This window comes from Erpetoichthys calabaricus, chromosome 8 (assembly GCF_900747795.2).
Source record: "Erpetoichthys calabaricus chromosome 8, fErpCal1.3, whole genome shotgun sequence".
Taxonomy (NCBI): domain Eukaryota; kingdom Metazoa; phylum Chordata; class Cladistia; order Polypteriformes; family Polypteridae; genus Erpetoichthys; species Erpetoichthys calabaricus.
Window position 1 is genome coordinate 158,596,052 of NC_041401.2, and position 23,662 is coordinate 158,619,713.

Consider the following 23,662-nt stretch of genomic DNA (forward strand, 5'->3'; position numbering starts at 1 on the left):
AGTCCTGGTAAAAGGCAAAATGCAGATCTATCTATTAGATATGAAAGATGACACAGAATATAATACTGTATATGTATGCATGCTACTCGGCAGGTGCAGGGATTTCTTTCTGAAGCACCAATCCAGAGGAATGAAAATACTGGAACAAAACTGGAGTCGGTTTCCTACCATTGCCAAAGTAGCACGCAAGTTCCTGTCAGCTCCATGTACTAGCGTGGATAGCGAGAGATTATTCAGTTTTGCTTCTAATGTGATCAACGAAAAGAGAAACGGAATTTCCTGTGACAAGGCAGAGATGCTCTTGTTCATTCAGAAAAACCTCCCCATCATGCTTAAAAAATATCGTATGCTTTTCTGTTTTTTAAAATTATAGATTGGTTAGATTTATTCCATCAAAAAGAAAGAAAAAAAGTTATGTGGTATTTAATACTGCAGACTGTAAAACAAAGGATCAGATAGCCAGCCACATGTGGTTGAGCAGAAGCTATTTTAATGATTGTAAATAATCTGCAAAAGTTGTTATTCCTAAGTGGTACTGCTTATTTCATTGTCATTGTACATTTTACCATTTTTTTCAGTTTTCATTTTTTCGATTATTGTTGAATTTGTTGTATTTGTTCCATCAAAAAGAAAGAGAAAAGTGTTATTTAAAGCAACAACCTGCAAAACTGTTTCCCATATAACCAACAGGTAGCCAGCCAAATGTGGCAGATATCATTTGTTTTTAATGATTGAATGTGGTGTGCAAAATTGTTATACAAATTAATGTTCACTTTGTCTGTAATTCTTGTTCAGGCAGATCAAGTCTCATTTTTCTCTGTATCTTATAAATATGTATATCGGCATCGGTATCGGCATCGACAGATAAGTACATAGACATTATCGTATATCGGCATCAGCCCAAAATTCCCATATCGGTGCATCCCTACTTTTAGGTATGTGTTCAACATTTTTGTCATGCAACACTTACATAGATCTTTGTACAGTAGACATGGAACACACATGAAACGAATATGTTCCAAATAACGATATATTATTTACACTACACAGCTCTAGATACAACCTCACTTCATGATAAACAAGGCTTGAGTCTTGAGAGTGATTTTTGCCGTTTCTGCCATGGTGGGAGGATGTGATAGTAGGCTGCTTGCGCTTACCAACACATTTACAAAACAAAAGATGCTGACAGAGAGCTGTGAACGGATTTAAGGTGGGCCATGTGTACAAGTTTTTTTGTAGGCTTTGGTAATTCTAGTCTTAAAGGCTGTCTCAAAGCGATTATTTACATGTTTCTCTGGGTCTTGAATTTCTTGCTGCAGCTTCTCGTTTGTCTCATTTATTTCTTTTTTTAATAGGGGGCTTGGCCCTCTGCTCGCTTTGCTCGCCAACCCCGAACGCCTGTGCTACGTGCTGTTTTGAAGAAGGGGTCTGAACGCACCCCAAAGAGACGCAGTCACTGCTCTGAAACCTCTCTTAATACAATTGATACAATGGGAAACAAATAGTTTTTTTTTACCTCCTCTTTGCCTGAGCAGCTGCTGGCTTGCTGCTGCCGTGCCGTGTGATCTGCATTTTGTGTGGCACTTCGAATGTTTCAAAAGCCTATACAGCAGCTGTCCTTTTGTCTCACTGCCTTGTCTCTCTTCTCCCTCTGACATCCTCAAACACTATGCAATCTCTTTTCGCTGCTCTGTTATTTCACCGAGTAATATTTTCCGTTTGTTTGCGCTAATGCGATCTTTACTATCATTTTTTTGAGTCTTTCGAATTTTCCTACTTCCATTATATCTAACCTGCTCTGCATGTGTATCGCACCATGGTTTTTGAATTCTTTATGGCGTAATACTTTGTCATCTAATCTTTGTTTTATTTCCGGCCCCGGGCGTGGTTAAATCTCTTGGCACAAAGTCTAGTCTCTGGGATTTGAAAGTGTCTTTCTGAGAAGGCCACGTCTCGTCTTTCTGAACACGTGTCATCTCGTCCAAAGTTTATTTTTTATATAATCGGGAGATATCTTTCTTGAGCTCCTTTAAGTCTTTTGGAGATGAGGACGCATAAGGCAAGGCCATTTTCAGTTTCAATGAATCTTCTGGAATCGATGAGTTATCGTGACCTGAATCACTTACACATTTGCTCTCACTTTAGCTCTTGGCTGGAGACGATGCAGTGGCCCTAGGTCCCAGGAAATCTGTGCTTTCTTCTGTCTGTTCCGGGTCAGTCTTTGTAAGGCTGTACCTTGAACTTGGACTTGATGCGTGTCTTGACTTGGATATAGCTTTAGATTTCTTTTCTGTTTCTTTCTGAGCCCCTTTCTTGCTGCTCATGTTTATATATGCTTGCATATACTGCAATAGAACCTCCTCAGGTTGGGTAAATACAAGATATCTTGAGGTAATAAAAAAACAAGAGAAAAAATAACACCGCTGCTAATGGAACTCTCTAGCGCACTGTACTAGACTGGATATCTTCCCATTTATCTTAGCATATCAGTTTAAATATCTAGGGGTAAATATCCCAAGTAAATATAAAGCTCCTTTTCAATAAAATGTTGCATGAAAAAAAATTAAAACAATGTGAATAGAATGTCCACCCTCCATCTCACATTAGCAGATAGTATCTTTTTCTGTTTCAAAGCATCCCCATATACATTAACAAATCTTTTTTTTTTTTAATTAGATTCCATCATTACCTCATTTATTTAGAATTTGAAACATCTGTGCATCCAAAGGGCAACACTACAATTACCTAAACCAGAAGGGGGCATGGCACTACACAACTTTGAATTTTATTACTAGGCGGCAAATGTACAAGCCATAAAGACCTGGACATTGACACAAATTAATGAGCATATATAAGCCTCGTCAACAACAGAATTAAAATCTTGTACTATTTCTTTATATTTCCTGCTCTGTGCTCCAGTAAATACAAACGATCATCAATACACTAATAGCCCAATTGCCCATCATTCACTCAGACTATGGGACTAATGTAGGTACTTTAAGACAGAGAAGCTCTTGTCTGTTGCGCCTCTACATGACAAACACTCTTTTCCAACCTCTCAAACATACACAGTAATTAATGTTTGGAAAATGTCTGGGATAAAAACATTTAGTGACTTTTACATCCATAATGTTTTTGCATCTTACGAGTAGTGCTGGGTAGTATGACCAAAATTCAAAATGATACCGGTTTCACATTATTGGACGGTATTTTTTTCCCATGCATGAGTGGATGTTAACCACATTTTCCACTGCAATTACTGCAGTAGACTGGCTAAGAATAACCTATTCCACTGTCATGAGAATTGTACATTGTACAAAAAACATTTTAATGTGCACACAAGTATTAATACAGGTTTGAATGGCCCCATAAAGTGATAGTTTTCAAGGGGGTGGCACTAATGAAAAGAAGGAATCACATTGCATGACAGATGCAGTCAAAATATAGAGCCTTTTTATTGAACAATGTTTGCAAACAACTTAAACTAAAATTTTGACAACATATTTTCAACCATCCAAAGAGGCATTTAGACTTAGTAAAATATCCAGAGGTGCTTGTCAAATGTCTTAGAAAAGGAATAAATAGTAAATATTTTTTGTAAACCATCATGAAAAATGATCTTAGAATTCTACATTTTCAGAGATCAGGAATATCATGAAGTGAATGTATTCTGTGTGGCGATCGCTGCCTCTTAGTGCAAGAGGAAGTCAGTTTAAGAAGCACATAATGATTAACATGGCTTCAGGAACACAACACAAAGCATTTAATGTGCTGCATAACTTATGACCGGGTTTGAGAAAATCTAGTAAATTAAATATTCATTTTAAGATGAAGTTCAGTTTATGATGTTCTACTTTAATAACAAATTACGAGAATAAAGTCAACATGTCGACTTTAATCTCAACAAACGGCGAGAATAAAGTTGAAATGTCGACTTTATTCTCGTCATAAGCGTCGAGATTAAAGTGGAAATGTCGAGAATAAAGTCAACATGCCGTCACACTATTACACAGTAGCCAGGTACATCACACAGTATTGAAAAAAATACAACTTGGCTTGCAGTATTATCCAGTAGTATAGAAACAGTATTCACACATTTGAACATAATGGTCCACATCCGACCTTGTAAATCCAAAGTATCTCCAGACCACAGATGTGACTCCTTTTTCCAGCAAATGTTCTTCTGTGTCATCATGTTCAACTTTATCGTCTGCTACAGCTTCAGTTTCAGAATGTTCTCTGTCCATTTTCACTGCGCAATATCTCCACTAACGCATGTACTCCGTTGTATGCTTGTTTAGCGGTGTAGCAGTGAAAAAGAGCCCCTGCACACCACCTCCACTAACGCATGTTACTTCATTGCACGTGTTTAGCGGTGTAGCATTGAAAAAGGACCCCCTTAAACAGTTTCCCACTGCGTCACGTTCTGAACGTTGTTTAGGCAATTTAAACCGGTGTTGCGGTATAAGAAAAATCCATATCATAACAAAAATAAAAAAACGGTTATCGGTATGAACCGGTATACCATCCAGCACTACTTACAAGCAATTAAGCTACCTCAACAAAAAAAAGTTTTCTACTACTTTCAATCTAGAAACTTTGTTAAACAGAACCTGCCCAGTTTTCCTCACCTTCCACCTATTGCTTTTCCAGAAGAAATATTAATCAGTCTTGAAGACTCAAATAGCATTTCTGCAATTTATAAAAACATTTTTAAGTCCCTTCCTTTCAAAGGTCCCAGGCAACAATGGGGAAAAGGTCTTTCACTTGACATTTCAGAAAAGGAGTGGAAGGCAGCCACGTGCAGAATACACTCAATTATTCAACTTAAAATCTCCTAAAGAGCACATTTATCTAGATTAAAAGTATCCAAAATGTTTTCAGGGCAAGATTCAAACTGTGAACATTGCCATCTATCTCCAGCCTTACTGGGCCACATGTTTTTGGTGTGTACCAGATTAATATTGTTTTGGACAAAAATCTTTGAATGCCTATCAGATAGCCTTGGTGTCACAATCACTCCTAACCCATTAGCAGCTGAGTTTGGTATGCTCCCAGATGGGCTTAAAGTAGATAAGGACAAACAAATTGTAATTGCCTTTACTTCTCTTCTAGCACGTAGACTTGTCTTGCTCAAATGGGAGAATACCAACCCTCCACTGATTTCCTATACTATTTGAAAATGGAAAAAATCAAATTCTCTTTAGAGGATCTGTTCAAAACTTTTAAAAATATGGCAGGATATAATCAAAACATTTTACAATAAGCTTCTATATCTGAGAAAAGGATACTCACCTTTCCTTGCTGCTTCAAAGATTTTTCTTTGTTGGCTGGCTCTCCTCTTTTTCTTTTGTTTGTGGGGGGGCTAAATTTTAGTTTTGTTAAGTTTGATTTGATTGTATGGATAGTTATTTTCTTTTTATTAAGATTAATACACTCAGAACAGATCAGTTATGGTTTTAGTGATTTAAGGCTTTGAAACGGAACACAAAGAAATAAAAGAACTGTATGAATTACACTGTGCCCACAACTTTTTCCTGACTGCTGATTCTCCATTGTCTAGTTCAGTTAGCTTTGACACCAGCTCTGCAGCTAGGCACACGATTACAGTGGATTATGGTGTGAAACTCCAAAAGGTAACAAACAGAATAGTTTGTTTACTCATAATTAGTGCAATTACTGCTTCTTCGTCACTCTTCCAAATTTGAACAATTTATGAAGATTTATTTTCATGACGTAAATGTTGAATGCTGGATTGGCTTACAAATATTCATCGTAGAAAAACTTTGCATTAGTATGTCAATCTAGCATTTGCATCAGTAGCATTAACCTTGATAAATTTCTAACTAGCAAAATTTTGTCTAAGCTGACACCTACCGAAAGTCCCATTTATGAAATTATATGAGTATCTATTAAATAAGCAGTAAAACATATTATTCAGTATTCAAAAAGTGATTAGGATGTTATTTCCATAAAAACAAATATATTTTTAAATTCTCTTTGGCTTTACAGCAGAACATAACTTGTCATTATTATCAAACATAACAAAAGTGTGGTTAAGGTTACAAAGTGCCACAAAAGCAGGCAAGGGCCTTCACTGACAAGCTAAGAAGAAGTGCACACTGTCTGATTTAGTCCATCTATCATCAAAAGGTTTCCATCCAACTAGGCAAAAAATGGAGAAAGTGGTAATTTCTTGAATTCAAAACCACAAAATACGGCTCACGAGAGAAAAAGCATGAGAAACTATGACCATCGTCCAAAAGGTTTTTATTTATCCTTTATTCATGAAAAATATTTTTAAACAAAAAGAAATAACTAAAAGGAGATTAGTGAGCAGAAAGAAGTTGCCTAAAGTTCATCCTGAGGTGAGCACATCTCAAAATACAAATCCAGAATCAAAATCCAAAGACAAGTAAAATGATCAAACAACCCGCAAATCCATAAATTCCTGCTTTACTGAATTACTACTCAAACTTCTGAATTTGTATGAAGTACTCTTCCAAGGAAAACGTAAGATTATGTACATAAAATGATAGAAAGGTTTACAGGATAAGACCTGAGTACATTTCATTTAATTCTTGTGCTTATTTCAAACTATTCCATATTTCATTTTGAAGCTTGTGAGTCATTATTTAACGTATTATGTATAGTAATTGTGGGTTGCATAATGTGATATGTTTTAAAATAATAACAGAATATTATTTTTACATTGAATTATTTTCTGAGCACATTTATCAATACAGAGTCAAAGGATTTTATAATCTATCCCATTGGCATCTGTCATGGAATTCAATTGTGGGTGGGGAACCCAGTCAACTCACTTTTACCAGGCGTGTTGTCACATACCTTATCATACTGTCCATGGCTTTGGAAAGTGAGAGTAAACCTTTGTGGGACTGGAAAATATACAGGTTCCACAAATATAGCATTACCAGTTATAAAAATTTGAAGCAAGGTTTCTTTATTCAAGAGGGGTGTGTCACTAATTAATGCACTACCTTATTGTTTTATTTACTTGTCTGTTTATTTAGCAGAGGCCTTTACCCAAAGTGACATGGGATAACAGTATAACAAGAGTCTAGAAATTAAGTTCCACAGTAGATACAGTGGAACCTCGGTTCACGACCATAATTCGTTCCAAAATTCTGGTTGTAAACCGATTTGGTCGTGAATCGAAGCAATTTCCCCCATAGGATTGTATGTAAATACAATTAATCCGTTCCAGACCATACAAACTGTATGTAAATATATATTTTTTTTAAGTTTTTAAGCACAAATATAGTTAATTAAACCATAGAATGCACAGCGTAATAGTAAACTAAATGTAAAAACATTGAATAACATTGAGAAAACCTTGAACAACAGAGAAAACTAACACTGCAATAGTTCGCGCTATAGCGCTACCAACCGCTGGCTAAAAACACTTTTTTTTAAATGAGTTTTAAGCACAAGGAAAAAAAATGAACATTTGAAAAAATCCGTAATTTAATAAACCACCAAGAAAAGTAATATTGCAACAATGCACGCTACGAACCGATCGCTGTAAACATAAGTGAAAACAAAGTCAAGCCCAGTGCATTCTTTAACTGCCTTCCTACCTTATGCGTCCAGCTCTCTCTCTCGCGCTACCTGTATGTGTGTGTCTGTCTCTCTGTCGCGCTGCCTGTGTGTGTGTGTGTGTGTGTGTGTGTCGCGCTCTCTCACTCTCTCTCTCTTGCTTGCTGCACAGGAAATGCACAGGGAGAGATTGAACATGTACAAACCGAAAGGACAACTGGCTTGTTCGTATACCGAGTGTGTGGTCGTGAACCGAGGCAAAACTTTGGCAAACATTTTGGTCGTAAACCGATTTGTACATGTACCGAGACGTTCCTGAACTGAGGTTCCACTGTACTAGAAACAGTCTGCAGTGTTAACCCTGCTCCGTTTGTTTTGAGAAATAGGAATTTTAAGGGAAGTGAATGCTTGTTTTATTGGTTATGTCAGGACAAAAATATTTTCCAAGCCACTCACAAAAATCCTGAATAAGTTCCATGTATTATGCCTACACAATACAATTTTACACTGAAAAATAAATTTGTACTTCGAGTTAATATGTTTGGTGGGATCACAGATTTGTTTTTGTTTTTTTCAGACCACTGAACAGGATTTATACAGACTTTTCTCTAGGCATGGAGTTGTTAAAGAAGTGAAAATCGTGAATGACAGGGCTGGAATCCCTAAAGGGTATGGTGTGTTTAAGTATAAATCATCAGTTTCATCATTTTATATGTTTACTCTTATTGACAAGCTCTACTAGTTTCAGAATCATGAAAAAATTGGAACAGGTTATTTTAACTTTATTCATTAAATAACCTGCAGAATATCAGCTATGTTTTCTTCACTGTCTCATTTCACTATGCTTTGTTATAACCAATTTGTATACTTGCATGTTTTTATTTTATTTATATTGTTTGCTATACAACTATTTTAAATTTTGCATAGTTTGCCAAGCTGTTTCTGGTGGCTCCCATTATTAGCTAGGCCTGAAGTATTACATAATATTGTCCACAGTATTTAAAAGGGTTTTGGAAAAAAATACATTGGTTCAGTTGTTCAAATCAATGCACTTACTGCCCTCTTGATGACGGTGTACCAGTATTTCAGTATTGTCACAGGTGAATGATAAGATGAGGGTGGATTATCAAACTGTATGTTTTGACTAATGTTTTATGTCACCTGAACATAATGAACATCAAATTCCAAGGGGGAGGGAAAGATTCAGGCAGTGTGCTGCGTGTGACACAAGCATTACAAAACAAAATCACAAAACTTGGAAAGAACATGTTGAATTTCAAAAGCTGAAACCAGTGACCAAATAGATAGATAGATAGATAGATAGATAGATAGATAGATAGATAGATAGATAGATAGATAGATAGATAGATAGATAGATAGATAGATAGATACTTTAATATAGCTTAGAGGTACAGTTTGTAACCAGAGAATACATTTTAAAATATAAAGATGAAGAAAATAAATTAAATGGCATTTGCTGATCAGAGAACTAGCAGAGGTTTGAAATCAGAAAATGGAAATTATAAACCAGAAAATGAAAATGAAAAGATTCAGTGAACATTCATAAAGAACATACAGGTCAAATTAATGTCAGGAGGTAGAAACCTGAAATTGTTCATTTTTCTGCAGAAATTATAGAAAGTCTTTAATTATCTTTAAAATTTAGGAGGTGTAGGCAAATGTGGTCCTGGAGGGCAGATGTGGCTGTAGGTTTTTGTTCCAAACCAGTTTCTTAATGAGAATTGAGTTACTATGGTCGAAACGCTTATTGCTGTTCTTCTTCCTAGTATGTATCCCACGTTCACGTTCTCCACTTCCTTCTGTTCAGTGCGTCTTAAGGTGTGGTGTCAGCTTGTTTTATGTTCTCGTTTAACTGATCCACCCATCACTTCTTCAGTCTTCCGTGTGGTCTTTTGCTACCATGGTTGAAATGAAGGTCCTTCTTGCTTTCTTGATAACTATTTGGTTGTCGCTTCGCATCACGTGAGCATACAACGCATGCATGCTTATTGCATTATCGATGTGATTGCCGCAACTCTCATCAGTCTTCGTACAACTTTGTTCATTGCATGACCCAACTGGGTCAGGTCTATGCTCCAGTGTAGCAACGATCTGGGTAAATGTAGAGTAGGTGACAGGAAATGCAAGGCATGAAATGTTGAACACATTGCTAAAACACATTTTTTTCATGTTATAGTATTAATGACAAAGTTTTGACATGAAGTCTATAATGTGACTGAAGTCCACATATAAAATAACCACTTTCACAAATGGTACAAGTATAACAAATGCGCTTTTATTCAACAATATAACCGAAGAAAAAGAAACTGGGTTAGGGTACTACACTGAAACGACCATTTGGGTGGTGCAGCAGTCAGAACTGCTGACTCATAATCAAGAGGTTGTTGGTTCGATTCCAGGTGCTTCTCAGATTTACTGTTTTGAATAGTGAGCTGCTCTTACATGTTACTATTATAGAATAAAAACATACATTTGATTTGAGTTTGTAGCAGCTGGTGTAAATTTATGGTACTTGTAAAGGTTAGCAGTTTTTTTTTTTTATGTACAGTTTTATTCTCTCAGTCATGTTCACACTCTCCCCAATCTGACACTGCTGTTTTCAAATAAAGATGTGACATAAAAGAGGTGAACTCAGATGAGGATTAGGGTTTTACATCTGAAAAAGAGAACAGAAGCCCTCCCCACAAGAAATGTCCACTCACACATAAGAACAACATGGCTGCACCAGGTGTAAAGGTGAAAGATGGCACTGTTTGGATGAAGCAACAGGTCGGGCGTCATCCTGCCAGTGAATCTGCCACATGCATATCCTTCAACGAAACAGCAGTGCTTACAGAGCTTTCGCCAAAGTATCGTGCAAAGTTCAGTTTGTGATTATGTTTTGTGATGGTCTTCATATGATAAACATTTATATGTTACTTATATAAACGCCACATCGAATGTTGTTTACCTATATTTATTTACTTTTCTTCCTACAGCGTAAAGTCACAAGTAGACTGCAGAGCTTCCTGTACTTAATTGACATGGGCATGCTGACCAAGGACATATGCAATGCTACTCCTTATTTAGGAAAAGATAAGTTACGAAAAGTGTGATGGCAGCTTCCACCTGCAGCTATAGACACTTCAGTATGCAAGCAACTCTCCATGCTAGTGTTTAAATCTGGCAGTACCATGCTGACACTTCAGTACAAGAATGCAGTCAGACTTCTTTTTTTTTTTGGAACATACACAGTCAGCATGGCACTACTGGATCTAAACACTTGCGTGGAGACTTGCATGTGTACTGAAGAGACTTGAGCTGCAGATTGAAGTTCCTGTCCCATTTTACTTCATGGTGCCATGCAAAGTTGTGTTGCGGTGCAGTAGTCTACTAGCCAGTGAAAGCGCTGTGAAGAAGCTGTCTGTTGTTACGGTTCTGCCTTTGTCCATTGTATCTTTGATTGCCGGTACAACAAATAGTTCTGAGCAGGCATCAACCACAGCACCAAATATGATCATTGCTGCTTTTGTGAAAAGATTGGAGATAATCACCATCAACTTATACAGGGAGAGGCAAGTGAACATCACTGACAGAATAAAACTGAATAACAAAAAAGTGCTAACTTTTATAAGTAGCTAAAATTTATACTGGGTGTTACAGTCTCAAATCAAATGTATGTTTTTATTATATTATAGTAATAACAATAGCAGCACACTACTATGCTGGACTCTAACCCACAACCTTTTGGTTATAAGGACGCAGTTCTTACCTTTGCACCATCCAAGAAGAAATATTGATTCTGTCGATTGACAAATAAGCTTGGGTTTTTAACTCATTGACATCAACATGTAAATTGAATTAATTTTATTTCTTTGATTATATTTTAGAATAAAAGCACACATTTATTTGATAGTTGGATTAAAGTTTTCACACATTACACACTTCACGTTATTACTGTAACATTGAAAAAGTTTCTGTTTTAGGTATGTGTTCAGCATTTCTTGCCTCACATTTCCTGTCATCCTACAATATATTCAGATCGTTGTAGACACGGAACACACATGAAATGTATGTATTCCAAATAACGATATATTATTTACACTGTACAACTCCAGGCACTTCACACCCAGATAAAGAGAATTGAGCTAGGAGAACTTCAGCTGCGTCGGTGGAGGGGATGGGATACCAGGCTGCTTGTGCTGATTGACACATTTGCAAAACAAAACATGCTGCTGAGGAGGTGTGAAAGAATTTAAGGTGCCACGGGATTACGGCTTTTTTTGTAGGCTTCAGGCATTGTAGTGTTAAAACTTTGATCCTGCCACAAAATCTGTTTTATTGGTTGCACTAGGCTTGCTGCAGCAGGACTTGCACATTATCATGTTTTCCTCCAGATTGTATAAAAACCATTTGAAGTCTGACAGCTGGTGTCTGGGACTTATGCTTTTCTACCCCGCTCATGCCTTTTGACCCAGAATGTATTTCAGTCGTGGTTGCTGTTCTATGGGATTCACCTCTGCACTCTTGATGAGATTTTGATTTCCTTTGCATACGAGACTAAAAAGAAAAAAAAAATTCTACTCAGACAGGGACTTATGCTTTTTTGCAGTTTTTGTAAAGTTACACATGAATGCAAGTGTGTAATTCAGCACTGTAATTTAGCAGAGTGGCCATGTTAAAAAAAAAAAATCTTGATGTTTACTATCTAGTGGCTAATGACATGTTTTTATATTTGCCTATCATAAAACTCTGTCACATATGCTATATTTTTATTTGCATTGTAGGGGGCTGGACTATAACTCGAATTATTCCTCACTTCAAAAAAAGAAGTCATGTCAGTATGCCTAGCCTAGCAAACATTGTATTCATAGATCTGTATCTATGAACATAACATTGAAGTAACATTCAGCTTATAGCGAGGATGGTGAGGCTTGCTCCTTCACAAAGCCTGCAATGGTATGTTTTCTGTTCAAGTGTTTCTGTATCTCCGTTGTGCTTTTGTGCCATAGGACATCAGACCTACACATTTTGCAACTCACAACGTTTTTTTCTGCAGTCAGAGAAAAGTACTCCCAAACTCTGAAAGTCTTAGGTTGCACTGTCTTTTCTGACATTTGTGTACCATGTGCCATTTTTTCAAATGTATTCACAACTGAATGAAGTAGTGATGCAATTGCATGGCACAATGTAATCAGCCTAATGACGTAATCAACTAATCGAAGAAAACAATCCTTGCCAGTGTTTTTAATAATGGGATTATTATCGATAATGACGATTAGTTGTTGCAGCCCTAGTTTATATGACCTTTTGTTTAATTATAAATTACTGGGCACATACACTGCCTGCCTCCCAGGGTGCAGCGGTTGCAGTCTGTCTTTTATTAGCTTGAAATGCTGTTTCTTTTTGATCTGCAAGATGGAGCAGAGAGCTATGAGACAAGTGTAAGCACATTCTAACTTGTAGTTGCATTATTTGGGTTTTTTTCACAAAGCACGTTTAGCGAGTGTGCCTCCCTTAAATTGAGACACTGGGCATATCTGAACCGGTTTTAATTTTGCCCAATTGGTATTGGGCAAGTTGCGTTGGTAATTGAAGTAACTAAGCGTCATCTCTTGGTCTGCTTTGTGCCAGGCTAAAGATAAAGGTTACCATAGTGTTCCGGATTAAGAATTCATCAATGTAAACTAAATTTCTGAGATAGATTCCAAGGCTGTTTTTTTTTGTTTTTGTTTTTTTTAAACATATCTGATGTTGTTGTATTCTTATTTAAAAAGAAAATTCCATGTTTATTAACATATATAGTTTTGCTGCAATTTTAGCTACATTATTGTTTAAGTTAATCTGTTCAAAACAGTAAAACTTTAAAACCTACATTGCCTATTGAAAATAACAATGATTAATACTACGTCACATTTAAATTTTATTGCACTGATCATTTTTGTCAGTGAGAAACTTAAAGAAAAGATGCAGTAATAAAAAAAATTGGTTGAAATTGTCAGGTATAAGAAGTATCAATTCTAAATCATTAAACCTCAGAACCAACGGAAAATGGATGAGTCAAGTCTTAGGGAATTTTCACACCTAGTTCATTTGGACCAGTTTTTTCAAACTGGTGTGGTTTCCCTGAAAGTCCGGCATGTTTACATAGATGTGAATACCCAGTCACACTCTGGTGTGGAGCAAAACAAGCATATCGAGACCTTTTGGAAAGTGGCTGTTTGTATGTGCTGTACCAAACGAACCCTGGAGCAGTTTGCATGAGGTCTGAATGTGATTTTGAATGGAACTGATTTAACTACACGAAATACCATTTTTACTGTCATTGTGCATAACATTTAGCATGGTGTGGTAATCATGCTGAGCATGTGCTGTTGGTAATAGGTGAATCTCATTCATAGCAAAATCAGTTGAGGATTAACATGGAGCATTGCAAACAATAAAAAGATAATAAAAAAATAGCCACACAGATACAAATAAAACACAGGTCTCTCATTCGCACAACTGGACAGCAGTTGACCATGTTATAAAAAAAAACATATATAAGAAGATTGGTACAAATGTTTTTGTAATTGAGTCAATCAGAATACATACAGAGGTGGCAAGAAATGAACAGCAGTGCTCTGTGAGACCATGTCCTAATCTTACATCATGAATACGCCGTGTATGTAGGACGTCCTCTTAATGTGCATATAATCATGCATTCTAAAATAAATATTAATATCAGATATGTACAAGAATTAAGACAGTAGACATTAAGATAAACTAAATTGAGGTTGCGCTGCTATTGTAGACACTGGAGAATACATGTGCAACATCATACAGTTACAGTACATGAATATTATATGATTAGTGTACTGTAATGTAGCTGAAGCACATGGCTTCTGTCGTACACTCAGATGTTGGAAACATGACGTTTAGTACATAAACTTGGTCGTGCATAATTTTCAAGGAGTGCACAAGTTAATAATTATGGTAGATGTAGCAGTCCACAAATGCCTGTCATGGTATTTTTTTCCTGCGGATAAACTGCTTCTGTGAAATGAAACTCCACAGGGTGTTTATCAACTTTCTTAGTTTGCTTTAAAGTTTACAGTGTGAAAAGCAACTTAATTATCTGGGAACTGGAACAAAATAACTTAATGTTCCCTGATTCAGAACAAAACAAGTGGACTATGACTGTGAAAGCGCCTTTAAGTTTATCTGCCTTATGACTTGTTTGTCAATATTTTAAAAATGAACACACTTCTAGTAAGGCTCAGCTTCTGTAATCGACCACAATTATTACTTTTCAAATTGCATTCTTTTAATAACCATTTGGTTGAGCTTTTTCATTTTTCATATTTTTTAACCCAGAATTTAACCCAGAACTGTACTTCAGGAATGCCAGTATCTTGCAACACAAGTGAACAGAATAACAGTTTTTTGCATTGCTAATGCAATTAGAAAGGTTTCTCTAACTACCAATCAGTATGTGCAATTAATGGTATGCAGGGACATGGACTCCCTTCCCTTACCTGTCTTGAAAGGCTCAGGTGGCAAATGAACATGAAGAGTGACAGTTGTTCTCTGCCTTAGACAGGACGTTCACAGAAGATGCCAGTGTAGAAGTGGGTATGCTGGTGTCCTGGCAGGGATGAATTGAGGAACAATTCCGGGTGGGAGGCAAATGGAGAGGGAAAGGATAAAAAGGAAAAGAATGCTTGTGTTTATAACACTTTCAAAGCCTTTTTGTAATTTATTTGTGTTAATAAACCTATTCTTTAAACCAGGGACTTGTGTCAGGTGTGGAGTGCTGCAGTGCATCCTACTGGTCACACATGCAAGCATGACTAATTAAGGATAAGCTAAGGGAGTTTAAAGCACTGGAGGAATTGCTGCTGAAAATAGAGCTTTGCAGTCATATGTAAAAATAAAATAAAAATGTGCAATTTCAAGCAATAATAGCCATTATAAACGCTAGTAATGTTTTGGCTATATTTTTAAATGAGTTTAATGGTATCTAGATTAAAACATGTATGAATTTCTGTCAAAATCATGAAAATTTCAGGATGACCCCAAACCTTTGAATGGTATTGTATTTATTATATTGACTGAAAGCACACAACATACAACATACAAAGCAATTTTTCATTGTCAATGTGAATTATCAGGCAAATTTGTGGCATTTTTATTTATTAAGAAACTAAAACTGAAAAAGAGTTAAAAGTAATATTTTTAACTAAAGTAAAGAAGAATACTTTGTTTGAATTGGTATATATGAAATTGGAAATTTTAACACATATTTCAATTTACATTTAGTCACAGTCTTTACATTGTTACTGACATTGACTTCTGTAACCCAATATTTGCTTCCAACTCCATAGCCCTGGTTTTATGAGAGAGAAGAAAATACCAACATTACACAAGCTAAACACTGCCAAAGTTGTATAGTCAAATGTGCCGTTGGTATGTCATTACATTTTTTGTATGCTAGGTTCACCATTTTATTTAAATTATTTTATCTTTCTTTTATTTCTATTTCTTTTATCTTAAAGTACTTCTACATGGCTCTGCACTCAGGCCTCCAAAGGTCATGCAAAAAGACAATTTCCCCAGGGGGATTAATGCAGTGTACCAAATACAGTATATTTTTTGTTTGCTAGAGAAGATTGTGGTTAAATGAAGAACAGGATCCAAGTGAAGGGTAATAGTGAATTAGAGTTGTTTGTATTGTAACAAAAAATGAGCAGGAGTGCAGTGATGCTGGAGCTTAACCCAGCATGCATCAGGCAAAAAGCAGAAATAATCCCTGGATAGGATGCTTGCTCATCTTAGGGTGAACACACACATCCATGCCAGGGCCAATTTGCCAAAGCCTGTTCACTTATCCTGTACCCATCATTTGTGACTTATTCTAACATACTGAATCTGTCAGGTGGGCCTGATGCTGTGATCCCGCAGCAAACGAAATAAGATTTAAAAGCAATACTTCCTCAGTAGGGCGGCACGGTGGCGCAGTGGGTAGCGCTGCTGCCTCGCAGTTGGGAGATCTGGGGACCTGGGTTCGCTTCCCGGGTCCTCCCTGCGTGGAGTTTGCATGTTCTCCCCGTGTCTGCGTGGGTTTCCTCTGGGCGCTCCGGTTTCCTCCCACAGTCCAAAGACATGCAGGTTAGGTGGATTGGCGATTCTAAATTGGCCCTAGTGTGTGCTTGGTGTGTGGGTGTGTTTGTGTGTGTCCTGCGGTGGGTTGGCACCCTGCCCAGGATTGTTTCCTGCCTTGTGCCCTGTGTTGGCTGGGATTGGCTCCAGCAGACCCCCGTGACCCTGTGGTTCGGATTCAGCGGGTTGGAAAATGAATGGATGGATGGACTTCCTCAGTAAGCTGTCATTTGCTTTCTATGGTTTGTGATTCTCAATTCTGTGTTTATAGAATAAAAATCCCTTCCCTGCAATGAACTGTGCCTAGTTCAGGGATTCCATCTTTATGCCCAATGTTTGCTGGGCTCTGGCCATTCCTCAACCTTGTTTGAGGTAAGTGGATTTTGAAAATGGGTGGGTGGATTTCCTTCCTTTAAAGGTCAGGTCATTTAAGACATTAACATTATCAGGAGAAATCCAGGAATCTTGAAAAAATAAGGCAACAGAGCTAACCACATTCAAAAGGTTTGCAGGTGTTTCTGGGAACGACCAGCACCCCAACACATACATACACACACACATACACACACTCACACTGACTGTAATGGCTGGTGTCAGAAAATTGATAAATGTCCTGGTTCATTTAGTGTATGACATGTACAGTATAATTGCGTGTGATGAATCTCCCTTTTTAGGGTATACAGTAAATCAAGCACACACTGCATGCTAACCAATATCCATCCATCCATCCATTCATTTTCCAACCCGCTGAATCCGAACACAGGGTCACAGGGGTCTGCTGGAGCCAATCCCAGCCATAAACAGGGCTCAAGGCAGGAACCAATCCTGGGCAGGGCGCCAACCCACTGCAGGACACACACACACACCCACACACACCAAGCACACACTAAGGCAATCTACCTAATGTCTTTGGACTGTGTGAGGAAACTGGAGCACCCGAGGAAACCCACGCAGACACGGGGAGAACATGCAAACTCCACGCAGGGAGGACCCAGGAAGCGAACCCGGGTCTCCTTACTGCGAGGCAGTAGCACTACCACTGTGCTGCCCCCTAACCAATATATTTCCTCTTATTTGTAACAGCTCCACTTTTTGATGAGCTATGAATGCTTCAATGTTCCACCCACCCATTTTATTATTACCATGCTTGTTTTAACTTCACCTGTTTGTTGTCTGGTACAAATCTTGTAATCGATATTTAACCCACTTCCTATTGTCCAAATGACTTGAAATTTTGCACACTTATTCACTTCCAATGACAATACATGAATCAATAATCAGTTTCACTAATTAATCCATGTTAATTAAGAAATTTAATTTTCATGTGAAGAATAGTTCAAGAGTTCACCAATAGATGGCGCTAGTAACATAGAAATATTAAAGGAAGTGTCAAAATATTGATTACAAAATTATACTAAAACAAACCCAAGACTAAAAAGTTGAAAATAATATATTTATATAAAAAACTTTTTAAAAATCATGCTTATATTAAGTTAAAAAGTGTACTAAAAAGTAAAAAAATAAGTCTCATACATCACTCATAAAATAAAAGAGTGGGTGCTTTTCATCAATCAACATTCAAAAAAACACTTCTTAAAATCTTAGCAAAAGCGCCCACATGTGGCTAGCTTAAGCTTCTTGTGTCTTATAGCTTCTTTTATCAGAATTCGGCTTGGTACTCTTGATGATCACTCAGTTTGTACCAAGGTCAAATCTAACAGTGGTCTATATACTTAAGATTCTTAAACATTTGGAATACTAAGATTTATAATTGTCATTATATTATAATGAAATATAATAAAGCATTTATAGTGTATGTTTAAGTAATTTTTAAAATTCATTTAAATAATTTAAACTGTTAATTATAAATGTTTTAAGTTAATATTTCTCTCTTCTTTAAAAATTCAGAAGACTTTCATGGAGATGGTTTCTGTGTTGTGGGAGCCTGGCAACTGAAGACCTATACAATCTACCTTATCACCACATTGCACAAATTTGGGTTTTGCCGAAACATGTGTACATGGATATATCTACATTATACCAGTCCAGAAGCTTCTCTTTATATTAACAAAACTATTTCAAACTAGAAAGTGGGACCTGACAAGGATGCCCCCTATCCCTATTGATTTTTGCAATTGTCATTATCCATTCACTTTCAAAATGCATCGAAGATAAAGGGGATTACCAGAGAAGGAATTCAGCAGAAAATATCACTTTACTGTATGCGGATAATCTGTATTTTATATATCAAACCCACAAACTTCCATACCAGTAGTACTTAATGCACTACCAAATTTTCAAAAGATATATGAACTCCCTAGAACACAATATTAGTCTGGAAACCTACCCATTTATTTTAGCAGATTAGTTTAAGTACCTTGGGGTAAACATCACAAGTAAATACACAAGATCTTTTTCAACAATATTTTGCTATCAACATGAAAAAAATTAAACAAGATGTGAACAGATAGTCTACCCTCCATCTTACATTAGCAGGGAAAATCAGTACTGTCAAGATGAACATTCATCCAAAGCTTCTTTTTCTGTTTCAGAGCATTCCCATATACTGTACATTAACAAATCATTCTTTAAGAAATTCAACTCAATTATAACGTTATTCATTTGAAATTCGAAACATCTATGCATCCAAAGGGTGACTCTACAAAGACCTAGTGCAGGAGGGGGGCATGGCGTTACCTGAGGGTGAATTTTATTACTGGGCGGCAAATATACAAGCTATAAAGACCAGGGGCTATGTTCCCCCCACTTCCACTTTACAAATCCCATCAAACATAAAATTTAATGCACGTGCTTGTAAAGCAGAACATTTCATATAACCAACTGAAGTGTGTGTGTGATGGATTCCACTCTTGGTACCCATTTATCATCCATTTCTTTTTTCATATTTTTGCATTGTCCTGCAAGACATGGACCCATTGCATGTTTGTTTCTGATGTGTTCAGCATCTCTGTGTTTTTCTCTTTTACATGCTCTTCTGTTTTTGTTATCACATTTTTGACAAGATGGATCCCAAAGTTAAATTGGAGGTAATACCTGTTTAGCCCATACATAGGTACCCTTGGTATATTAATTGGCTAACTTACCACATTATCGTACTTACGGTAATGGGATAAATGAAAGACACCTTCTTTCAGTTTTATTACACATCAATGGCACGGTGTTATTTAACCATTGAGTGCCCCTTAAATATCGGAGTCCGACGTGCTCATATGGGAGTGTGCAAACTTTGCTAGAAAAAAGGACTTGTATCTGCATTTGGCTAGTTTCTTGTCACAGAACTGTTAAATGAAAGTGAGCCAAAGTGATTTAACAATTTATAGTGTGACTTTATAATATTACAATCAGTCTAGTGCCGTTAATATGCGGAGAGAAGTGTTTGCCATATTTATAGTGATTCTCCCCGCCTATCGCGTAAATTACGTTCCAGACCCATCAGCGATAGGTGATAATCCGTGATATAGAAAGACCATATAAATAAACATTTTTTTATAGTTTAAGCCTTAAAATACCCCTTCCACACGCTTTAAACACATGTAAACTTATTAAAACACACTTTGTAAACATATATGATATGTGGATGTCGGGCTAAGGATATGAGTAACATCTCTCTATTGTAAAAAAAAATCTTTAGACGAGACGTGATCTTCTCGGAAGACAGTTTGACATCCCGCGAGAGACATTTTAACGTCACGTGAGACAAGGCAGTGAGACAGAAGGACAGCTGCTGTACAGGCATTTAAATGATCGACGTGTAGAGCGACAAGCAGAACACGCACCTTGGCAGAAGCAGCACAAATCCAGTAACTGATCCGTTTGCTTCTCCTTAGCGTGCGTTGAGCTCCCCACCCCCTTCACAACACAAGCGTGAGTGACGCAAAGTGGAAGGAGCGTAGTGCACCTCCGAGGGGGACGGAGGGGTAATTGAGTGAAGCAATCAAGACCAGATCATCTCTAGACATTACAACCTTAGGAAGCAAAACCCATGAGACTGTGACTTTTGCACGTCACGCCCTACTTTCAAACAATTTAAAACAAGTTCACGGACATCTAACTTAGCAGTTGTTGGAATGCTTTTGGCAGACACACTTTAGGTGCTCCCAGCTCTTAAAACAATGACAAGCAGAACACACAGCTGCAGCAAGCCTGCAGATGATCTGAGCGCATCTCCTCAGCATGTGTTCAGACCTCACCCCGCCCCTCCCACCCCCCTTCAGAATGCTAGCGGCAGAGACACAAAGTGGCAAAAGGACAGCTGCTGTACAGGCTTTTAAATGATTGACGCAAAGCGCAACAAGCAGAACACAAAGCTGGCCAGCAGCAAGACAGCAGCTGAACCAATTGCATCTCTTTAGTGTGCATTCAGACCCCCCCTTCATAATGTGAGCAGTGTTATAAGTCAAGCGAGAAGGAGATTTAACCACACCCGGGGTAGGAAATAAAGGACAAATAATTGTTTTTACAAAAGTTTTAAAGTTCAAATGAATTAATGCATATGTAACAATTCCCATGAAAATAACAATCTCTTTAAATTGTTTATCCGGTAAACCAAACTGGGGGTGGGCGAGCGAAGCGAACAGGGGGCGGAGCCCCTAGTAATAATAATAATAATAATAATAATAAATCCGCAATATAGCGGGGGCGTGATAGCTGAACCGCGATATAGTGGGGGATCACTGTATCACTGAATTTGACTACCGTATATACTCACGTTTTAAGTTCTCCCGTGGATAAGTCGGGGCTTGATTTTACCGTATAATTTCCAGTATTTTATAATGTCATTTGTATAAATCAAACCAAGAGATTATGATGTGCTAACGCCCACCTGAGAGAGTAACCACGGAGCACACTGATTTTTTTTTTTATGTATTGTGCCTATGTGACCACACAGTAATACCCAAACTATTCCAAAGCGACATTTGCACTGTTTTGTATTTCATGTATCTTTCATATGAAAACATCCCGTACGTATGGAAAAACATCTTGTACGTACATGAAAGTATCCCGTACGTACAAGATATTTTCACGTATGTACGAGATAAGGGTTATCCCATATTTTTTTTCACTGTACGGTTCAGAGCTTCCGTAAATATTAAAGTTCTATGTATATGTGTGTACATATGCATATATATATATATATATATATATATATATATATATATATATATATATATATATATATATATATATATATATTTGTATGTGTGTATATTGTTGTTGCTGTTTTATTGTCAACTGTTTTGAGGAGACATGCACATAAGAATTTTGTTTTGAGGAGTACTCGCGACAATAATCTGAGATGACTTTAACATTTTTATTATTTAATTCTAAAATATAAAATCAAATTCTTTGACCTTGTTGGAGTCTTTCTTGAAGTCCATAAAATTTTCATGTAATGAAAAATTTAGGATTGTTTTTCTCTTACACGATTATTTACTTAACCTCTTATGCACTATTGGATTTTTGGCTTAATTGCGCTTAAATTACATACCCACACATAAATGGCTATTACTCTGTAATAAAGGAATTACAACTGGCTGAAGAGAAGTTGAGTGCAACACTTCAAATTTTTAAAAGAAAGCATTTAGATGAATAAAAGCCCTAACCACTTGCCTCCACTCCTTCATATTACCTGACCATCTACTGCATTCATCTTCTCTTCTTTATCGACCTCTCTGTCTTTGCTTCCCCCTTATATGCCTCTGTTGGTGCTGTGACTAATTAAAAATCATGTAAAGCCAATGAAGCAATCAAGACTGACCAAACCCTTCTGTTGGGTACGCCCTGTCTTGATCACTTCAATAACTCCATGTAGCTGCTTGAGCCCATACACCCACGAGATTGAGCTGGATATGTGTTTTAACTTGTGCTGTGTGACAGTGTATAGCTGTGCACTTGCTTTGCACATGTGCAGCTGTCTATCCTGTAAAGTTATATGAGATAGTGAATGCTTTGACTCTCAAGTCATGTTTCGTGAGTGTCATATTCGATTATTTCAGCTCACACATCGCTAAAACAATAATTAAGATATTATTGTACATAATACATATGGCACACACTCCTTGTACATACATACATTTTCATATCAGCTTTTTCTATGTCTTGGTTAAGGGAGGGAAAACAACCCCTTTGCTGGCAGCCCTGGATGCTGGGCAGGAAACAGGTAGCCCTGGGTGCAGAGCTAGACATACAGACACATAAAACAAAACCAGTGTTTCTCAGCCACTTTTGAGTCGCAGGTGGTTGTCACTGGGTTGCAGGGACACAAGACTTTTTATGGTATAATCTACCCCATGACCACCAAAAGAATCAACATATATGTGCAAGATTTTTCCTGTTTCTAATTGTGCTTGCTTCATTAAGTGCCCTTATTATAATCCCAAAAGACCTCAAAAATATGCTACATTTCAATATTATTTCCACTGCATGCACATTTATAAAATGGAATAAAAAATATTACATGTGCAATATATCCCTTTTTTGACAGGGTGGGGGTTTATACCATGAACAAGACACTTGCTGAGACATCTTTTTTTTTTCCTCCTGCTCATGATACAGTGACATAAGCAGTGTGATACAGTGACATATGATCGAATCACTGTTTCCCCACATGAAACAAGTATAGTATGACAGCATTTGCAGGTATGCTAAGAAAAACTGAATACGTTCTCTTAAGTTGAAATGAAAAGAACACTACTCAGTAAACTAACATAGGCTGAATGTACAGAAGACACCAGAATAATGGTATTTAAACCCATTACACTTGAACTGTAAGATTGCACGCTGTCACACTTCAAAGTTGAACTAATAGCAATACTTAAAACTGAAACGTAGTATCAAGTACTTCATCGAATAAGTCTTCCTGAATTAAGTCAAAACTCTGATCAGAATCTGACTCAAGCTTTGTGTACAGATGAGCTATTGCAAAAACTATGTATTTCCT

At 37.1% G+C, this 23,662-nt stretch overlaps 1 protein-coding gene across 1 annotated transcript in view; it reads left to right on the forward strand.

The window, feature by feature from the left end:
* LOC114656637 (protein boule-like) overlaps window positions 1-23,662 on the forward strand; it is a 212,456-nt gene that overhangs the window by 60,870 nt on the left and 127,924 nt on the right. The window contains exon 3 of the mRNA XM_051931058.1: window positions 8,138-8,229. Coding sequence (XP_051787018.1) covers window positions 8,138-8,229 — 92 coding nt within the window. The remainder of the gene's footprint in view (window positions 1-8,137; window positions 8,230-23,662) is intronic.